This window comes from Pipistrellus hanaki, assembly GCF_964339955.1.
Source record: "Pipistrellus hanaki genome assembly, chromosome: 2".
Classification (NCBI taxonomy): domain Eukaryota; kingdom Metazoa; phylum Chordata; class Mammalia; order Chiroptera; family Vespertilionidae; genus Pipistrellus; species Pipistrellus hanaki.
This window is the reverse complement of record NC_140504.1, coordinates 49,452,070-49,469,280: the sequence shown is the minus strand read 5'-3', so window position 1 is coordinate 49,469,280 and position 17,211 is coordinate 49,452,070. Positions and strand designations below refer to the sequence as shown.

The window sequence follows — 17,211 nt, the reverse complement described above, 5'->3', positions numbered from 1 at the left end:
AGTGCCCATCAGCAGATGAGTGGATAAAAAACCTTTGGTACATTTATACTATGCGGCAATAAAAAAGAAAGAACTCTTACCATTTGCAACAGCATGGATGAATCTGAGCAAAATAAACCAGTGAGAGAAAGGTAAGTATCACACGAGCTCACTCATCTGTGAATCTAATGGACCAAATAAACTGATGAGCAAAAATAGACCCAGAGCCCAGTCAGCGTGGCTCAGTGGTTGAGCTTTAACCTATGAAGTGTCTCAGTGGTTGAGCATTGACCTATGAACCAGGAGCTCAGGGTTCGATTCCTGGTCAGGGCACATGCTCAGGTTGCGGGCTCAATCCAAGGTGTGGAGTGTGCATCAGGCAGCTGATCGATGATTCTCTCTAATCATTGACGTTTCTATCTCTCCCTCCCTCTTCCTTCCTCTCTGAAGTAAATAAAAATATATTTAAAAATAAAACAGACGCAGACATAGAAACATGAACAGACTGTTGAAACTCAGAGAAAAGGCAGGAAAGGGGTGGGTGGGAAGAGATCAACCAATGAACTAGTATGCATATGTGCATAACCTGAGAACACAGACAATTGGGATGGTTAGGGCTTGGGGATAGGGGGATATAGGATCAGGCTGGAAGAGGTTAATGGGGAGGAAAAGAGGACCTTTTGTAATATTTTCAAAAATAAAGATTTTAATTTTTTTCCAGATATTAAAACTTGATTTTATTTTTATTTTTATTTATTTTTAAATAAATCTTTATTATTCAGATTATTACAATTGTTCCTCTTTTTTCCCCCATAGCTCCCCTCCACCTGGTTCTCACCCCACCCTCTGCCCTTACTGCTCCCACACACAGTCCTCATCCATAGGTGTATGATTTTTGTCTAGTCTCTTCCCGCACCTCCACACCCTCTTCTCCCCTCCCCCCTGAGGATTGTTAGTCCACTCCTTTTCTATGCCTCTGGTTCTATTATATTCACCAGTTTATTCTGTTCATCAGATTTTTTTATTCACTTGATTTTTAGATTCACTTGTTGATAGATATGAATTTGTTGTTCATAATTTTTATCTTTACCTTTTTCTTTTTCTTCCTTTTTTTAAAGAATACGTCTAGCATTTCATATAATACTGGTTTGGCAGTGATGAACTCCTTTAGCTTTTTCTTATCTGTGAAGCACTTTATCTGATCTTCAATTCTGAATGATAGCTTTGCTGGGTAGAGTAATCTTGGTTGTAGGTTCTTGCTACTTATCACTTTGAATATTTCTTGCCACTTCCATCTGGCCTGCATAGTTTCTGTTGAGAAATCAGCTGACAATCATATGGATGCTCCCTTGTAGGTAACTGTTTTTCTCTTGCTGCTTTTAAAATTTTTTGTCTTTTGCCATTGGCATTTTAATTATGATGTGTCTTGGTGTGGTACTCTTTGGATTCCTTGTGTTTGGGGTTCTCTGTGCTTCCTGGACTAGTAAGTCTATTTCTTCCACCAGGTGGAGGAAGTTTTCAGCCATTATTCTTCAAATAGGTTTTCAGTATCTTGCTCTCTCTCTTCTTCTAGCACCCCCATAATTCTGATGTTGGTACACTTGAAGTTGTCCCAGAGGCTCCTTAAACTATCTTCATATTTTTGGATTCTTTTTGCTTTTTGCTTTTCTGGTAGTGTGTTTTTTGCTTCTTTGTATTTCAAATCTTTGACTTGATTCTTGCAATCCTCTAGTCTGCTGTTGGATCTCTGTATATTGTTTTTTATTTCAGTCAGTGTATGCTTAATTTCTAGTTGGTCCTTTTTCATATCAGCCTTTTCTAGGAAATTCTTGAAAAACCTTATAACAGTGGTTTTGAACTCTATATCCAGTCTTTTGCTCTCCTCCATCCCTCTTGTTTGAGATCTATTTCCTTGTCTTGGCATTTTCGCTGCTTCCCAGAGTTGGTAGGATGGCTTTGTGTGCTTGATGTCCTATATGGCCCGGTGGGTCAGCCTCCCCAGTTGCTTGAGGTAGACACTCTTAGTGCTTCCCTTTGTGGACTGTGTGTACAGCCTTGTTGTAGTTAAGTCTAGATTGTTGTTGGTATCACTGGGAGGAATTGACCTCCAGGCCAATTGGATGTGAGTATCAGCTGTGTCTACTCCAGGATACCTTCTGTATTGGAGACAGTCTTATAGGATCAGACTTGCAAAATTGCAAAAGCCTCTGTGCTCAGCTTGGATGGGGCGGAGTCTCAGGGCTGAGCCAACAGTCTTGGCTTCCAGTCAGCCCTGCCCTTGTGCTCACGTCTCAGACCTCTGCCTTCCGCAGCTCCCCTGAGTTTCCACCTGACAGTCCAGATTCCCCTTGTAAGAGCATGGGTGCCCCAGGGGCTTGCCCGGAATTGGGTTGGGTCTCTGTAGTCCGGAGCTTCTGACTCCTTCCGCTATGGAGAAGTTGCGGCAGCCTCCATGGTCAGACCTCTCTGCTCGCACTCACTCGCGCGCAACTGTAGACCCTGCCCGCTGCGGCTCCCGGCTCCCCAGTGTCTCCCAATCTCTGAATCTCCATGTGCCTTTCTCTACAGTCCAGACTCCACCCAGATGAGCCTGGGTCCATGGGGTTTCGGCCGGGGCTGGGGTTCAGTGCAGTCGTAACTGGGGTTCAGGGCAGCCGGGGGCTTCCTTTGCCCTCCCACCAGCCAGGCACTCAGCCACCCTTCCTCTCTGCACGACTGCGCATGAGTGTCTCCCTACCTCAGAGCTTTGCAGCTCCCCTGATCTGTAAGCCTTTTTCCTTCTTTCTAGTTGTAGATTTTTCCACTCAGCCAGCTTTCCTGTGGTTTTGGATGATGTCCTTCCTGTCTTTTAGTTGTTGTTTTGAAATTGTTGGGCAAGGTGCTTATCTAGGCCACCATCTTGGTTTCTCCAAGTGTACACAGCACTTCTTCTTAATCCATTCACCTATTTATGGATAAAAATTGCTTTCAAGCCTAGCCAGCATGGCTCAATGGTTGAGCAGCAACCTATAAACCAAGAGGTCACGGTTCGATTCCCAGTCAAGGCACATGCCTGGGTTGTGGGCTTAATCCCTAGTGTGGGGCAGCCAATCAATGATTCTCGTCATTGAAGTTTCCATCTCTCTCCCTTTCCCCTCCTCCACTCACACAGCCAAATATTGGTCCATTTGGGTCTGATGAAATCTGCTGGTCTCACCCTGATGAGTCCCTAAGACCCCACACCACCAGAAAGGTCTATGGGCACCCAATAAGTGGCAGCTAGACTTCATGTACTCTAAGACTTTTGCTGAGTAGCCTCAATCTCAGTATTGATGCCAATTTTTAATCTGTATAAACCTGGTAAACACCACTTGCCCCTTCCTGTGACTCACTGAGAACTAACTTCATTCAACTGGTGAACAACCAAAGACTACTTCAGTGACTTAGCTTAACAGGAAGCCACAAGTAGAAGCAGATCTCAGGGTGCCTTGGGTCTTTTTCTGACGTGACCCCAGGTTCAGTGCAGCTAGAAGCTAGGCTTGGTACGCAGCTGGGCTGTCCCACTCACATCCAGGCCCAGCAGAGGCAACCACAAACTGTAGATCTCTTTGTAGCTCCAAACAGATAACTCAGTGCTGGGCACAGGCAGCACTTGATATTGACCTGTATCAGAGTCCTTCTCAAGAAACCCTAGGACCAGCACACCTGGTGGCAGGACTCACCACATCATAGCACAACCCAATTAGTTCAACAAGCAGCACACCCAAAGGATTATATTGGCAGGCACCAGAACCTGCTGGGTAGAATTCCAATTCATGGGGAAGGCCCACACAGCAGCTCACACACTGTGATCAGGGTCAATCCTCATCGCCATGGGTCCACTCCACCCATGGATGGGCCAACAGCAATTACAACAGGAGGGTTCACATAACACACACAATGAACATTCCTAGAACATCTAGCTCCGGTAATCAGGGAGATTGCACCATTGAGACCCACAAGACATCTAATACATAAGTCCACCATACCAAAAGTGGGAGGCATAGCAGATCTACCCATTACACAGAAACAATTACAGAGAGGCAGCCAAAATTGGAAGAGAAATAAACATGCTCCTAATTAAAGAACATAAAGCCAAAACCGGTATGGCTCAGTGGATAGAGCATCGGCCTGTGGACTGAAGTGTCCCAGGTTCGATTCCGGTCAGGGGCATGTACCTTGGTTGCGGGCACAACCCTGGTGGGGGTGTGCAGGAGGTAGCTGATCGATGATTCTTTCATCGATGTTTCTGACTCTCTATCCCTCTCTCTTCCTCTCTGTGAAAAATCAATAAAATATATTATATTAAAAAAAATCCCCTGAATATGAACTAAGTGAAATGGAGGCAAGCAATGTGCCAGTACCTGGGTTCAAAACAAGGGTTTATAAGAATCCTCAAGACAGGCCCGGAGCAGCCAGGCCTGGAGCCAGGCCCGGAGCAGCAGCAGCCAGGCCCAGAGCAGCCAGGCCCGGAGCAGCAGCAGCCAGGCCCAGAGCAGCCAGGCCCGGAATGTTGTGGGGTCGAACCCTGGGTTCAAAATGAAAGGAAAGAAGGAGCAATGCAACCAATTCGGGTACCAGAGTATTATGTACGTCATCACAATGGACTCAGAGAAGCTCCTGTGTCCCTTCACCCAAAAGGACGGAGAGTTGCCCAGATGACAGCAAAGTGGAAGAAGAAAACTGAAGGCTACGCAAGGGACTGAGGTGCCAACATGGAGTCATCTGAAGAAATTAAAGACTGAAGTGGAAGCTACTCCTTTAATCATGTTCCTGCTCATGCTAGCATCTGTTAGCTTCCAGTCTTCTGCAAAGTCTTATGCAGCGCGTCCAAGGACTCTGAGTAAATCTACACCAGCAACAAAGGAGACTCATTTAGTAGCTAAAAATATTGATATGTCCATAATTCTGATTTCTCATTTTGTTGTTTTGCATTGGCATTGTTATTGTTTAATGGCCAGAGTTTTGCTCTTGACATTCAAGTTTTGAAAATAACATGTATATGGTTCAGTTTTTGCATTGGCATTGTTTGCAATTGTTTTTAATTTTAGAGCCCTATTATTGATGTTTAAATTTTATTTTAATTAGTATAAAAAGGGTGAGATGTGGAGAGCTGCCTGAGAGGGCACATGGACATTCTTTTGCTTCTTGTCAGATGAACCCAAGGGCACTGGCAAAATCCTCTTATCAATACTGATTTCTTAATCCAGGTGCTTGGAATGAGGAACAAATAGGACCTTGACTCAACCAGGTCTCGATATGCTAAATCTTGTACCAAAAAATAAGGAGCTTACCCAGATTTTGATGAGTGGGATCTGGGCACACCCGAAGCTCCTTTTGACCTTGAACTCCCTTTTGGAAGCCAATTAAACACACACACACACACACACACACACACACACACACACACACACACACCAAGGGAATTGGAAAACCTGATGAACAATGTTGACTGTTGAATGTAGTAGAGTCGGAGGTATGGAAGGGGAGTGGACTGGTGATTCTCAGGGAGAAGAGGAGTGGGGGGTACAGGAAGAGACTGAACATAAACTGCACCTATGAATGAGGACAATGGGGTGTGGGGAAAGTGCAGAGGGTGGGCTAGGAACCTGGTGGAGGGGGAAAAAATGAGGAACTTTTATAATAATATGAACAATAAAGGTTTATTAAAAAAAAAAAAAAAGAATGCTCAAGGAACTTAGGGGAAGAATTAATGAACTCAATGAAAACTTAGAGAAACAGCAAATATAACAAAGAGAATAGTCCTAGTTTTTGCTCAGTGGATAGAGTGTTGGCCTGTAAACTGAAAGGTCTCAGGTTCAATTCTGATCAGGGGTATATGCCTGGATTTTAAGCTCAATCCCCAGTAGTAGGTATGTAGGAGGCAGCCAATCAATGATTCTCTCTCACCACTGATGTTTCTTTTTTTTAAATATATATTTTATTAATTTTTTACAGAGAGGAGAGGAGAGGAGAGGGATAGAGAGTTAGAAACATCGATGAGAGAGAAACATCAATCAGCTGCTTCCTGAGGATGTGCCCGCAACCAAGGTACATGCCCTTGATCAGAATTGAATCTGGGACCCTTTAGTCCATAGACCGATGCTCTATCCACTGAGCCAAACCGATTAGGGCTCACCACTGATGTTTCTATCTCTCTCCCCCTCCCTCTTCCTCTCTGAAATCAATAAAAATGTATTTTAAGAAAAAGAGCATAGCCGAAACCGGTTTGGCTCAGTGGATAGAGCGTTGGCCTGCAGACTCAAGGGTCCTGGGTTCGATTCCGGTCAAGGGCATGTACCTTGGTTGAGCGCACATCCCCAGTAGGAGGTGTGCAAGAGGTGGCTGCTCAATGTTTCTCTCTCATTGATGTTTCTGACTCTCTATTCCTCTCCCTTTCTCTCTGTAAAAAGTCAATAAAATACATTAAAAAAAAAAAAAGAAAAAAAAAAGAAAAAGAGCATAGAAACAGTAAGAAATGAAGAATACAATAACTAAAATGAAGATTACACTAGAAAGGATCAACAGCAGATTAGATGAAGCAAAGGACCAAATCAGCAATTTGGAAGACAAGATACAGAAAACACCCAATCAGATCAGCAAAAAGAAATAAGAATCCAAAAATATTAGGATAGTTTAAGGGACCCCTGGGGCAATATCAAATGTAACATCTGCATCATAAGGGTACCAGAAGGAGAAGAGAGAGACAGCAAGGAACTGAGAACCTATTTGAAGAAATAATTCCTGAGCCCAGATGGCGTGGCTCAGTAATTATCAACCCATGAACCAAGGTTGATCCCCAGTGTGGGGCATGCAGGAAGCAGCCGATTAATTATTCTCTCTCATCATTCATGTTTCTATCTCTCTTCCCCCTCCCTTCCTCTTTGAAATCAATAAAAAATATTTTTTAAAAGAAGAAAGAATGACTGAAAACTTGCTTAACCTGGTGCAAGAAAAAGACAAAAATCCAGGAAGCACAGAGAGTCTCAAACAAGTTGAATCCAAAGAGACCCACATCAAGACACATCATAATTAAAATGTAAAACATTAAAGACAAAGAGAGAATATTAAAAGCAGAAAGTGAAAGATATTTTCCTACAAACGAGCTCCCATAAAACTGATAGCTAATTTTCAACAGAAACTGCAGGACAGAAGGGACTGGCACAAAAAATTCAAAGTGATGAAAAGCAAGGACCTACAACCAAGATTACTCTACCTAGAAAAGCTATCATTTAGCAACAAAGGACAGAAAAAGCACTTCCCAGACAAGAAAAACCTAAATGAATTAATTATCAGCCAACAAATATCACAAGAAATGTTCACAGATCTTTTTTAGGAAGAAGAGAAATTTAAAATACGGATAATAAAATGGCAATAAATACATATCTATCGATAATTACTATATTCTTATTTTTTAATTTTCTTTTTAAATTATAGTTTACATTCAATATTATTCTGCATTTGGTTTAGGTGTACAATATAGTGGTTAGATAATCATATACTTTACAAAGTGTTCTTCCCTGTATTCCTAGTACCCACCTGGCAACATACATAGTGATTATACATTATCAACTACATTCCCTATGCTGTTTGTTTTTGCCCACACTGTCCAGGATCATCTTGATATCCTTGGCACTGGAGAAGGCATTGTTGCCCCAGAAGTCATCTTTCATCTCAGTGTTATTGTTGTTATTATTAGTAGTAGTATAAGTATTATTAGTAGAGGCCCAGTGCATGAATTCATGCATGGTGGGGTCCCTCGGGCTGGCCGGTGATCGGGAGTGATCGGGGCCAATCGGGGCCATCTCGCCCAGTCTCCATTGGGGCTAATGGGGGCTGACTGGCTAGGGGGAAAGACTGCGGGAGATTGCCGGCCATGGGAGGTTGGCTGGGGGAGTGCATTGACCATCAGAGGCCAACTCCTGCATTAAGCATCTGCCCCACCCCACCACCACCCTGGTGGTCAGTGTGCGTCATAGCAACCAACTGACTGGTTGTTCGGTTGTTCAGTCGCTTAGGCTTTTATATATATAGACTAGTGGCTTGGTGCACAAAATTCATGCACAGGGGGGGCGGGAGTGGGGGGGTGTCCCTCAGCCCAGCCTGCACACTCTCCAATCTGGGACCCCTTGGGGAATGTCCAACTGCTGGTTTAGGCCCGATCCCTGTGGACATCCCTCTCGCAATCTGGGACTACTGGCTCCTAACTGCTCACCTGCCTGCCTGCCTGATCGACCTTAACCACTCTCCCTGCCAGCCTGCTAGTCCCCAAATCCCCCCCAACCGTATCAGCCCCAACTGCACCCCCTGCTGACCTGCTTGCCCCCAACTGGTGCCCCCTAATGGCCTGCTTGCCTCCTACTGCCCCCTCATGCTGGCCTGCTTGGCCCCAACTGGCACACCCCTGCTGGCCTGTTCACCCCCAAATGACCACCTGCCAGCCTTAATGCCCCAGCTGCCCCCCACTGCTGGCCTGCTCACCCCCAAATGTCCCCTTTACTGGCCTGCTTGCCCCCAACTTCCCCACCCCCCACCAGCCTGCTTGCCCCCAACTTTCGCCACCCCCAGCCTGATCACCCCCAACTGCCCTCCCCTTCTGGCCTTGTCATCCCTAACTATCTCTGCCTCAGCCCTGCCACTTTGGCTTTGTTTGGGTGGCAGCCACAGAGCTGGCTGGGCAACCAAGGAAGCCAAGCCTCCTGCCTGCTTTATTACTGGCTTGGCTTCCTTTATCACTGGGGAGACCAAGGAAGCCAAGCCTACTGCCTGCTCTAGCCAGCTCCATGGCTCCAGCTGGTGCCACCATCTTTGTCACATCAATTTGCATATTCCCTACTTATTGGCTGTGGGCACTTCCATCTTTGTCGTGAAGTGACGGTTAATTTGCATATTACTTTTATTAAATAGGATTTAAAAATATTTTTTAAATTGATATTTAGAGAAAGAGGAAGGTAGAGAGAAATATCAATGAGAGAGAAACATCATTAATCAGCTGCATCCTACATTCCCTCTCCTGGGGATCAAACCCACAACCTGGGCACATGCCCTGATTGGAATCAAACCAGTTTCTTCTTAGTTCATGAGTTGATGCTCAACTACTGAGCAACACAAGCCAGGATATCATTATTTTTTAAATTCTTATCTGAGGTGTTTTCCCCATTGATTTTTTAGATAGAGTAGAAGGGAAGAAGGGAAGGAGAGAAAGAGAGAGAAACATCAATGTGAGAGAGACTTACTGATTGGTTGCTTCCCGCACCCACCCCAGCCAGAGCCAGGAATCGAATCTGCAACTGTGGTACATACCCTTGTCTGGGAATTGATCCTCAGACCCTTAGGTCCACAGGCTGACACTCTAACCACTGACCCAAACCAACCAGGGCTCTTTTCATCTTTGTATCTCTAATTTTAGCAAATGGCACACCGAGGTTCTCAATATATGTTTATTGGTTGTAGTAATGGTTGCACAACTCTGTGACTATACTAAAAGCCATTGATTATACAATTTAAATTGGTGGGTTATATGATCTTAATAAAGCTGTTATTTAAAAAAAGCAAAACAGCCCAGCCAGTGTTGCTCAGTGCTTGAGCATTGACCTAGATATCAAGAAGTTCTGGTTCAACTCCTGGTCAGCGCACATGCCCAGATTGTGGACTCAATCCCAAGTGAAAGGCATGCAGGAGGCAGCCAATCAGTGATTCTCTTTCATCACTGATGTTACTCTCTCTCTCTCCTTTACGTTCCTCTCCGAAATCAATAAAAATATATTTAAACCTAATTGACGTGGCTCAGGGATTGAGTCAACCTATAATCCAGGACAGTTTGATTCCCCATTGGAGCACATGCCTAAATTGTGGATTCAATCCCTAGTAGGGGGCGTGCAGGAGGCAGCCTATTAATGATTTTCTCTCATCATTGATATTTCTATCTCTCTCTTTCTCTCCCTTCCTCTCTGAAATGAATAAAAATAAAATAAAATAAAATAAAATAAAATAAAATAAATACAAACATATTTATTTTTAAAAAGGAAACATCGCCCTGGCCAGTGTTGCTCGATGGTTAGAGAGTCCCCCCATGTACCAAAGGGTCAAGGGTTCAATTCCCAGTCAAGGACATGTACCTGGATTGCAGATTTGATTCCTAGCCCCAGCTGCAGGAGGCAATTAATAGATGTGTCTCACTCACATAGATGCTTCTCTCTCCCTTCCTCCCTTCCTCCTTCCCTTCCATTCTTTTTAAAAATCAATGGGGGGAAATATCCTCTGGTAAGGATTAACAAAAATACATACATTTATATCTTGTTTGTGTTTTTTACAGGGTTGAAATAGGTTCACAAACAGAAAGTACAAGTATACAAGGGAGATGACAAACAAGTTTATTTAACATATACTCCTCATTAGGATCAGTCCAGCCAGTTAGGAGAGTGAATCTTTAAACATTAGCCCATGTAGGCCAGTGTATGACAGAGAAGAATGTGAAATAGCTAACAAAAGTCACTCAACTGATTTGTGATATGAATATATGAATCAAAGTAATTTAAAATACTGAGATTTTTCAGATTCTAAGGACCAAGAAATTTAAGTATTCCCAGAGCCCATTCCAATAGGACAGGCCTTCTTTGCTCTATTCCTGGCTATGGTGATTGGCTGAGAGTACCACATACTTTGTTATCATTTGTCCCTACTCCAAGTGAGATTGCTGAATTGGTGCCCACCACCATCTCCTTAATCTAAACTAAGGAACATTCAGAAACTAATGTTCTGTTTTGTTGACTGTTGAGTCATTTTCTGAGTTTATTTGCTGCGGTATGCAATAAAAAATATATATTTTTAAAATACATTTTCTTGATTTTTTACATAGAGGAAGGGAGAGATAGTTAGAAACATTGATGAGAAAGAAACATCAATCAGCTGCCTCCTGCACACCCCCTACTGGGGATGTGTCTGCAACCAAGATACATGCCCTTGACCAGAATTGAACCTGGGACCCCTCAGTCCGCAGGCCGACGCTCTATCCAATGAGCCAAACCAGCCAGGGATAGATAGATAGATAGATAGATAGATAGATAGATAGATAGATAGATAGATAGATATATTGAAAAGTGATGCAATTGCTGGCTAGCACCATGAGCATAGCAATGTTAACAGTCTCTAGAAGCTGGAAAAGGCAAGGAAAAGATTCTCTGCTAGAACCTCCAGCTCTGCCAACACTTTGATTTTAGGTCACAGATATATGTTTCAATTTTCTGACCTCCAGAACTGTAGATAATATTTCTGTATTGTTTCAGCCCACTAAATTTGTGGTAACTTGCTACAGCAACAATAGGAAACTAATACTTGCCCTACTAATATCATCAATGCCAGGCCTGGACCATATGCCTCCTATTTGTGGAGTCCAGTTGTTTTTATTGCTCAAGATACAAGTATTGGTTTGGAACAATTGTTAACTGTGTCAGAGTAGAAATGCTTTTCCCTTTGGGCTATGAAGCTCCAGAACTAATCAATGGAAACTAAAGTTTGATCACTGGCTAATAGTTAATATAGGTAAAGAAAATACAGAAACATGCAATTCTGTCACTGGGATTTTGGATAATGGATTTCATAATATTGTATATCAATAATAGCTTCAGCCCTGGCCAGTGTTGATCAGCAGTTAGAGTGTCAGCTTATGCACTAAATAGTCATGGGTCTATTCCCAGTCAAGAGCATGTACCTGGGTTGCAAGTTTGATTCCCAGCTCCAGTCGGTGCACGTGCAAGAGACAATCAATTGATGTCTCTCTCACACATTAATGTTTCTCTCTGCTCTCTCTCTCCCTCTCCCTCCCTTACACTCTAAAGACCAATGGGAAAAATATCCTCAGGTGAGGATTAAAATAATAATAATAATAATAATAACAACAACAACAACTTCAGTTGTGTATTCTTTAACATGTTTTTAGAGGGGAAGCTTTAGGAAGGATATAAACCTAAGACAGGAAGAGCTATTTGGAATAGGGTATTTCACTGAAGGCTTGGCGACAATTAGAAATACAAAGATAATGTCCCAGAGATAAAGGAATACAAGATAAATAGTAATAGAAAAAAATTCTCATCTAAGATACAAGCAGTAATAGAGTGGTTAAATGATATGGGAGAAAAGATAGTAAGACACAGAAAACTAAACACCATGAAATGATACCAAGATAAGATCACTGCCTGGAGACCCGATTTCTCTATTTCATTAGTTTGAATTTGATCTTTAACCTAATACACAATACAACCTCCAAATTTTCCTAACATTTTTTTCGTTCCTATGTAAAACTCTTACAACTGAGCTGTGAGTTATAATCTAGTAAGAAAGCATAAGATTTCCAACAACTGTGAAAATACTTACTATCCACAGCTACTGTTCATTGTCTCCATTATTTAAGAAGACTTGTAATGTTATATCAGTTTTCTACCTTCCCACTGCCAGGTTAAATGTACAACACAGGAAACTCTTCCGTACTTACAACTGCACAGCGAGGCATTTTGGAAGTAATCCCATCTTCCTCTGTTGCCCCATTGGGTCCAGGTGCCTCTTTCCTCCTCTTTCTTGTGTTGACTTTGGCTGAACTCTGTGCATCCATCTTCTTTTAACCTGTCATAGAAAGTGAAAAAGAATATTTTCTCAATGGGGGAGAAAAAAGTCTGTCACCAGTATTTCAGAGATGTTAACACAGATATTCTCAGCAAAAGATCAATTCCATAGCATGTATTTCCCAAAGAAGAACCAATTGCATCTGTCAAAAACAAAGCTTCATTAACACAGGCTCCAGTAGGAACTCTGACTCTGTGGAACAATGGCCACAATTAATCACCTGAACTTGGAAATTATTCCCCTTGATCAATGAATCCTGTATACTACCTACTAATTCTATAATACATCCTGACTGCATGCAAAAGATTGGAATAACTTGGCTGAGAAAGTTAGTTATACAGCTTTAACACTACCCCTTAGGACACCTGGAGATATGTCTTAGGTGCAGATGGGGGAAAGAACCTTTTTTTAAAGGATTGGCTATCACCAATTCCTGATTTAACAAAGCATGAATTTCTTAACTCTAAATGCTCTGTAGATTTCAGACACCACTCCACCAGGGATCTACAGAAATTGTGGTGTAAGTGTATTGTATCTTTTAAATATCCTTCCTCTTCCTTCTTTAATATTCATTTTCCCTTCCTTTAGTCTCAAGCACCTTAAATTTGCTCAGAGTCCCCAACTATTAAAACCTGAACCAGGTTTCTCCTTGCCCCAGGAAAGAAGTTATTACTCATTTTGCAGAGTGCTTCTAGCAACTAGCTATTATATAAAAGTTCTGAATGTTTGATATTTCATATTTAGATATTGGCTTGTGCTACCTCTCCAATTCCCAGCAAGGATCTGCTTTTGGTAACCTAATTTACATAAACAAATTAATTTCTTGGCATTGATGAAATTTTAGGCATCAGCCAGAAATTGGGGATAGAGGAATTTTAATGATCAGCCCAATTTTAATTTTAATTCTCTGCCCAAGATATGGCACAGTGAAAGATGGAAGAAAGATCCTCAGAGCAGAGGAGGAAAACAAAACAAGTGCCAGACAGAATGAGGACATTCTACTCTGCCTCACTGACTCCAATAAGCCCTCCTGAATAAGATGTTCATCTAAACAACAGCAATTGTGCCTTACTTTCTTTCCTCCAGCTAAATTCCAAGTGGCAATGTGACAAGATCTACAAGAAACCTGACCTAATTCTTAGAGAATGATGGTGACACCCTCTAAGTAGTAGGCTGACATAAAAAAAAAAAAAAAAAGTCTAAAGTGAAAGATGAACACCACCCAGAAACTTCCTTTCATCACAAATGCAAATTAAAATGGAAGGATACTATACATTTGACAAGTTTATCCAGTGATGATAATCAGAGCTTTTCTTCATTATTGTTATTAAGTATTCTTTCAAAACATCCAGGTCAGTGTTGCTGCTCCCACCTCACTGCTAACAAGGCCTAATCAGTCCATTTAGTGACCATTTCTAACTCGCATATAACTAGCTTCTCTGTATCTGCTAAATTCTTCTCAGGGCAAGCAGACAAAACCTTTGGAGAAATGTAATCAGCAATCTGGTGACAGGAGGCTCAAGGTCAGGTAGTCAATAATATTAAGTACTTACTGTGTACAAGGTACTTTGGCATAATTTTTTTTTTAATATATTTTATTGATTTTGTACAGAGAGGAAGGGAGAGAGATAGAGAGTTAGAAACATCGATGAGAGAGAGTCATCGATCAGCTGCCTCTTGCATACCCCCTACTGGGGATATGCCCGCAACCAAGGTACATGCCCTTGACCGGAATCGAACCCGGGACCCTTCAGTCCCCAAGCCAACGCTCTATCCATTGAGCCAAACCAGTCCCGGCTGGCATAATTTTTTAAAGTAAAAACTGTTTTCTCAAGAAGTTCTTAATCAAGGTGAGGAAACCACGTGATTATGACATAAAAAGGCTCTTTAGGATTCTAAAACCATTGGGGGAAAGTTTGTTGAGGAACAGGATATTTACACAGCTTCAAAGTATCTCTCCTCACAGATGACTTATTAACTACAAAGGGAAAGTTACCTTTTTAGTGAAAAAATCTCTTAGCTGCCCTAGCCGGTTTGGTTCAGTGGATAGAGCGTGGGCTTGCAGACTGAAGGGTCCCAGGTTTGATTCCGGCCAAGGGCGCATGCCCTTTGTGGGCTCAGTCACCAGTAGGGGGCATGCAGAAGGCAGCCAATCAATGGTTATCTCTCATCATTGATGTTTCTATCTCTCTCTCCCTCTCCATTCCTCTCTGAAACCAATAAGGAAATATATATATATTTTTAAAAATCCCTTAGCTAAGTGATTGAAGTTAATTAACATAACCAATAATGAATGCATCCTGTGTGAGGCACTAAGGATACACTACCTGCCCAAAATGCATAACCTCTATGGATTTATGAGGAACAAGCAGACAAACCTTAATTAAAGGACAGTGTACAAAACAAGCCTGTGTTCTTCAAAAAATTTTAATCATGAAAACAATAAAAGGCTGAGGGACTGCTCCAGGTTAAAAGAGATCAAAGAGCCAGGCCAGTGTGGTTCAGTGGTTGAATTTGGACCCATAAACTAAGAAGTCACTGGTTCAATTCTCAGTCAATGCACATGCCCCAGTTACATGGACATGCAGGGACGTGCAGGGGGTAGCTGATTGATGTTCATTTCTCTATCCTTGTCCCTTCCTCTCTCTAAAATTAAAAAATAAATAAATAAATTTAAAAAAGAGAGACCAAAGAAATTATAACTATATGTAATGGAAAATTCTTAATTGGGGGGAAAATTGTTACAAAGAATAGCTACTATGACAATAAATAAAATTTGAATATGAACTGTATATCAAATAATAGACATCAATGTTAAACTTCTTAGATTTGATTTTACAGTGTGCTATGGAAAAGACTGTCCTTGATTTTAGAGAGAAATGCTGAAGTATCTAGAGATAAAAGGTCATGATCTCTGCAACTTACCCTCAGCAAAAAAAGAAGAAAAATATGTATATCATATTACATTGCATATAAAATAGGTAAAGCAAATATGTCCAATGTTATCAATGTATGAATCTAGGCAGGGCATAAAAGGATTCATATTAATATTCTTACAACTTTTCTATAGGCTTTTATTTCAAAATAACAAGTTTAATTTTTAAAATGCTCTTTAACAATTTCTACACAGATAGGCCCTCATGTAAGATTTCTGTTATGAAATCTTTTTGGTGAGGGTAAGTTTCAGACATCATGACCTTTTATCCCTAGATACTTCAGCATTTCTCTCTAAAAACAATTTCTGTTGTTGTCTCTAGAAACTGATTTCCTCTCCTTCCTGACTCTTTACTTCTTTTATTTTTAAAATACAAAGTTAGAAACATCTAAGAGAGATGAGCATCAATCAGCTGTCTCCTGCACACCCCCAACTGGGATGTACCTGAAACCAAGGTACATGCCCTTGACCGGAATCGAACCCGGGACCCTTCAGTCTGCAGGCCGATGCTCTATCCACCGAGCCAAACTGGCTTTGGCTCCTTCCTGACTCTTTAAATCAGAATACATGATGCATACATTCTAATAAGTATGTCTAGTAATCTAAATATCTTGCAAGGAAGTTAACAGCAACAGTCATAACAATGCTATCTTTTTTTCAATACTACTTACCATCTGCCAGTTATTGTGATAGGCACTTAATACACATATATACAGTTATTATTAGCTCCAATTTACAAATGAGAAAACTAAGGATCAGGGAAGTTAAGCAACCTAAAAGATCACACAGCTAGTAAGTAGAAGAGCCAGGATTTAAATTCAGGCTTGTCTAATTCCAAAGTCCTTACCACTATAATCTGCTATTTTCCAGAAAGCTAAGATTTTTAAAAAGAAGCTTATCATTACTGTTGCTTCTTTCTATCAAGAACATTCTCTCTATAGCATGGGTCCCTTATGTGTTTTTTACACTTAAGTCAGGCCATCCTAACTGAACAGTGGAATAAAAGGTCACAGTTAGTTAAGGTAAACAAGGTCCCAGGACCAATCAAATAGAACTGACGTGGCTACTGGCTCAGAGGTTGCCTGATTTGTCAGCTATAGCAGATCTTTCCTACAGGGAAGTTTTGCTAGGGTTTCCTGATAAGATTTCACCTTAAGTAATAAAGAATTCTTTAATATCTGCTCCTCCCTCTGCTGACATTACAAATAGGTAGTATTTTAAAGGCACCTGTATTTTTACAAACATTTTTAAGGGTATCATAATAAACAGAGGAGTAAATGCCATGTCATATTTTCATCAGTTATCCTATATTAAAAAAGCCTAATATGCTAAGTGTTCAGTAGTCCATTCAACCAATCAAAGCGTAATATGCTAATGATATGCTAAGGCCACTCAACCACTCACTATGACATGCACTGATCTCAGGGGACAGATGCTCCAACCTGTAGGCTAGCTTACTTCTGGGGTCTGGCCAATTGGGACTGAGCAAGACGGGCCAGACATGCCCTGGAGCCCTTCCGTTGACCCTTCCCAGCTGGCCAACCTCCTGTGTCCCTCCCTGACCCCAATTTTGTACACCAGTGGGGCCCCTCAGCCTGGCCTGCACCCTCTCGCAATCCAGGACTCCTCAGGGGATGTCAGAGAGCCAGTTTCAGCCTGAT

At 41.8% G+C, this 17,211-nt stretch overlaps 1 protein-coding gene across 2 annotated transcripts in view; it reads right to left on the bottom strand.

The window, feature by feature from the left end:
* PCYT1A (phosphate cytidylyltransferase 1A, choline) overlaps positions 1 to 17,211 on the bottom strand; it is a 59,256-nt gene that overhangs the window by 18,830 nt on the left and 23,215 nt on the right. For both annotated transcript variants that reach the window (XM_084871713.1, XM_084871714.1), the window contains one exon: positions 12,488 to 12,615. In XM_084871713.1, the coding sequence (XP_084727839.1) occupies positions 12,488 to 12,604 (117 nt within the window). In that variant the 5' untranslated portion in view covers positions 12,605 to 12,615. The remainder of the gene's footprint in view (positions 1 to 12,487; positions 12,616 to 17,211) is intronic.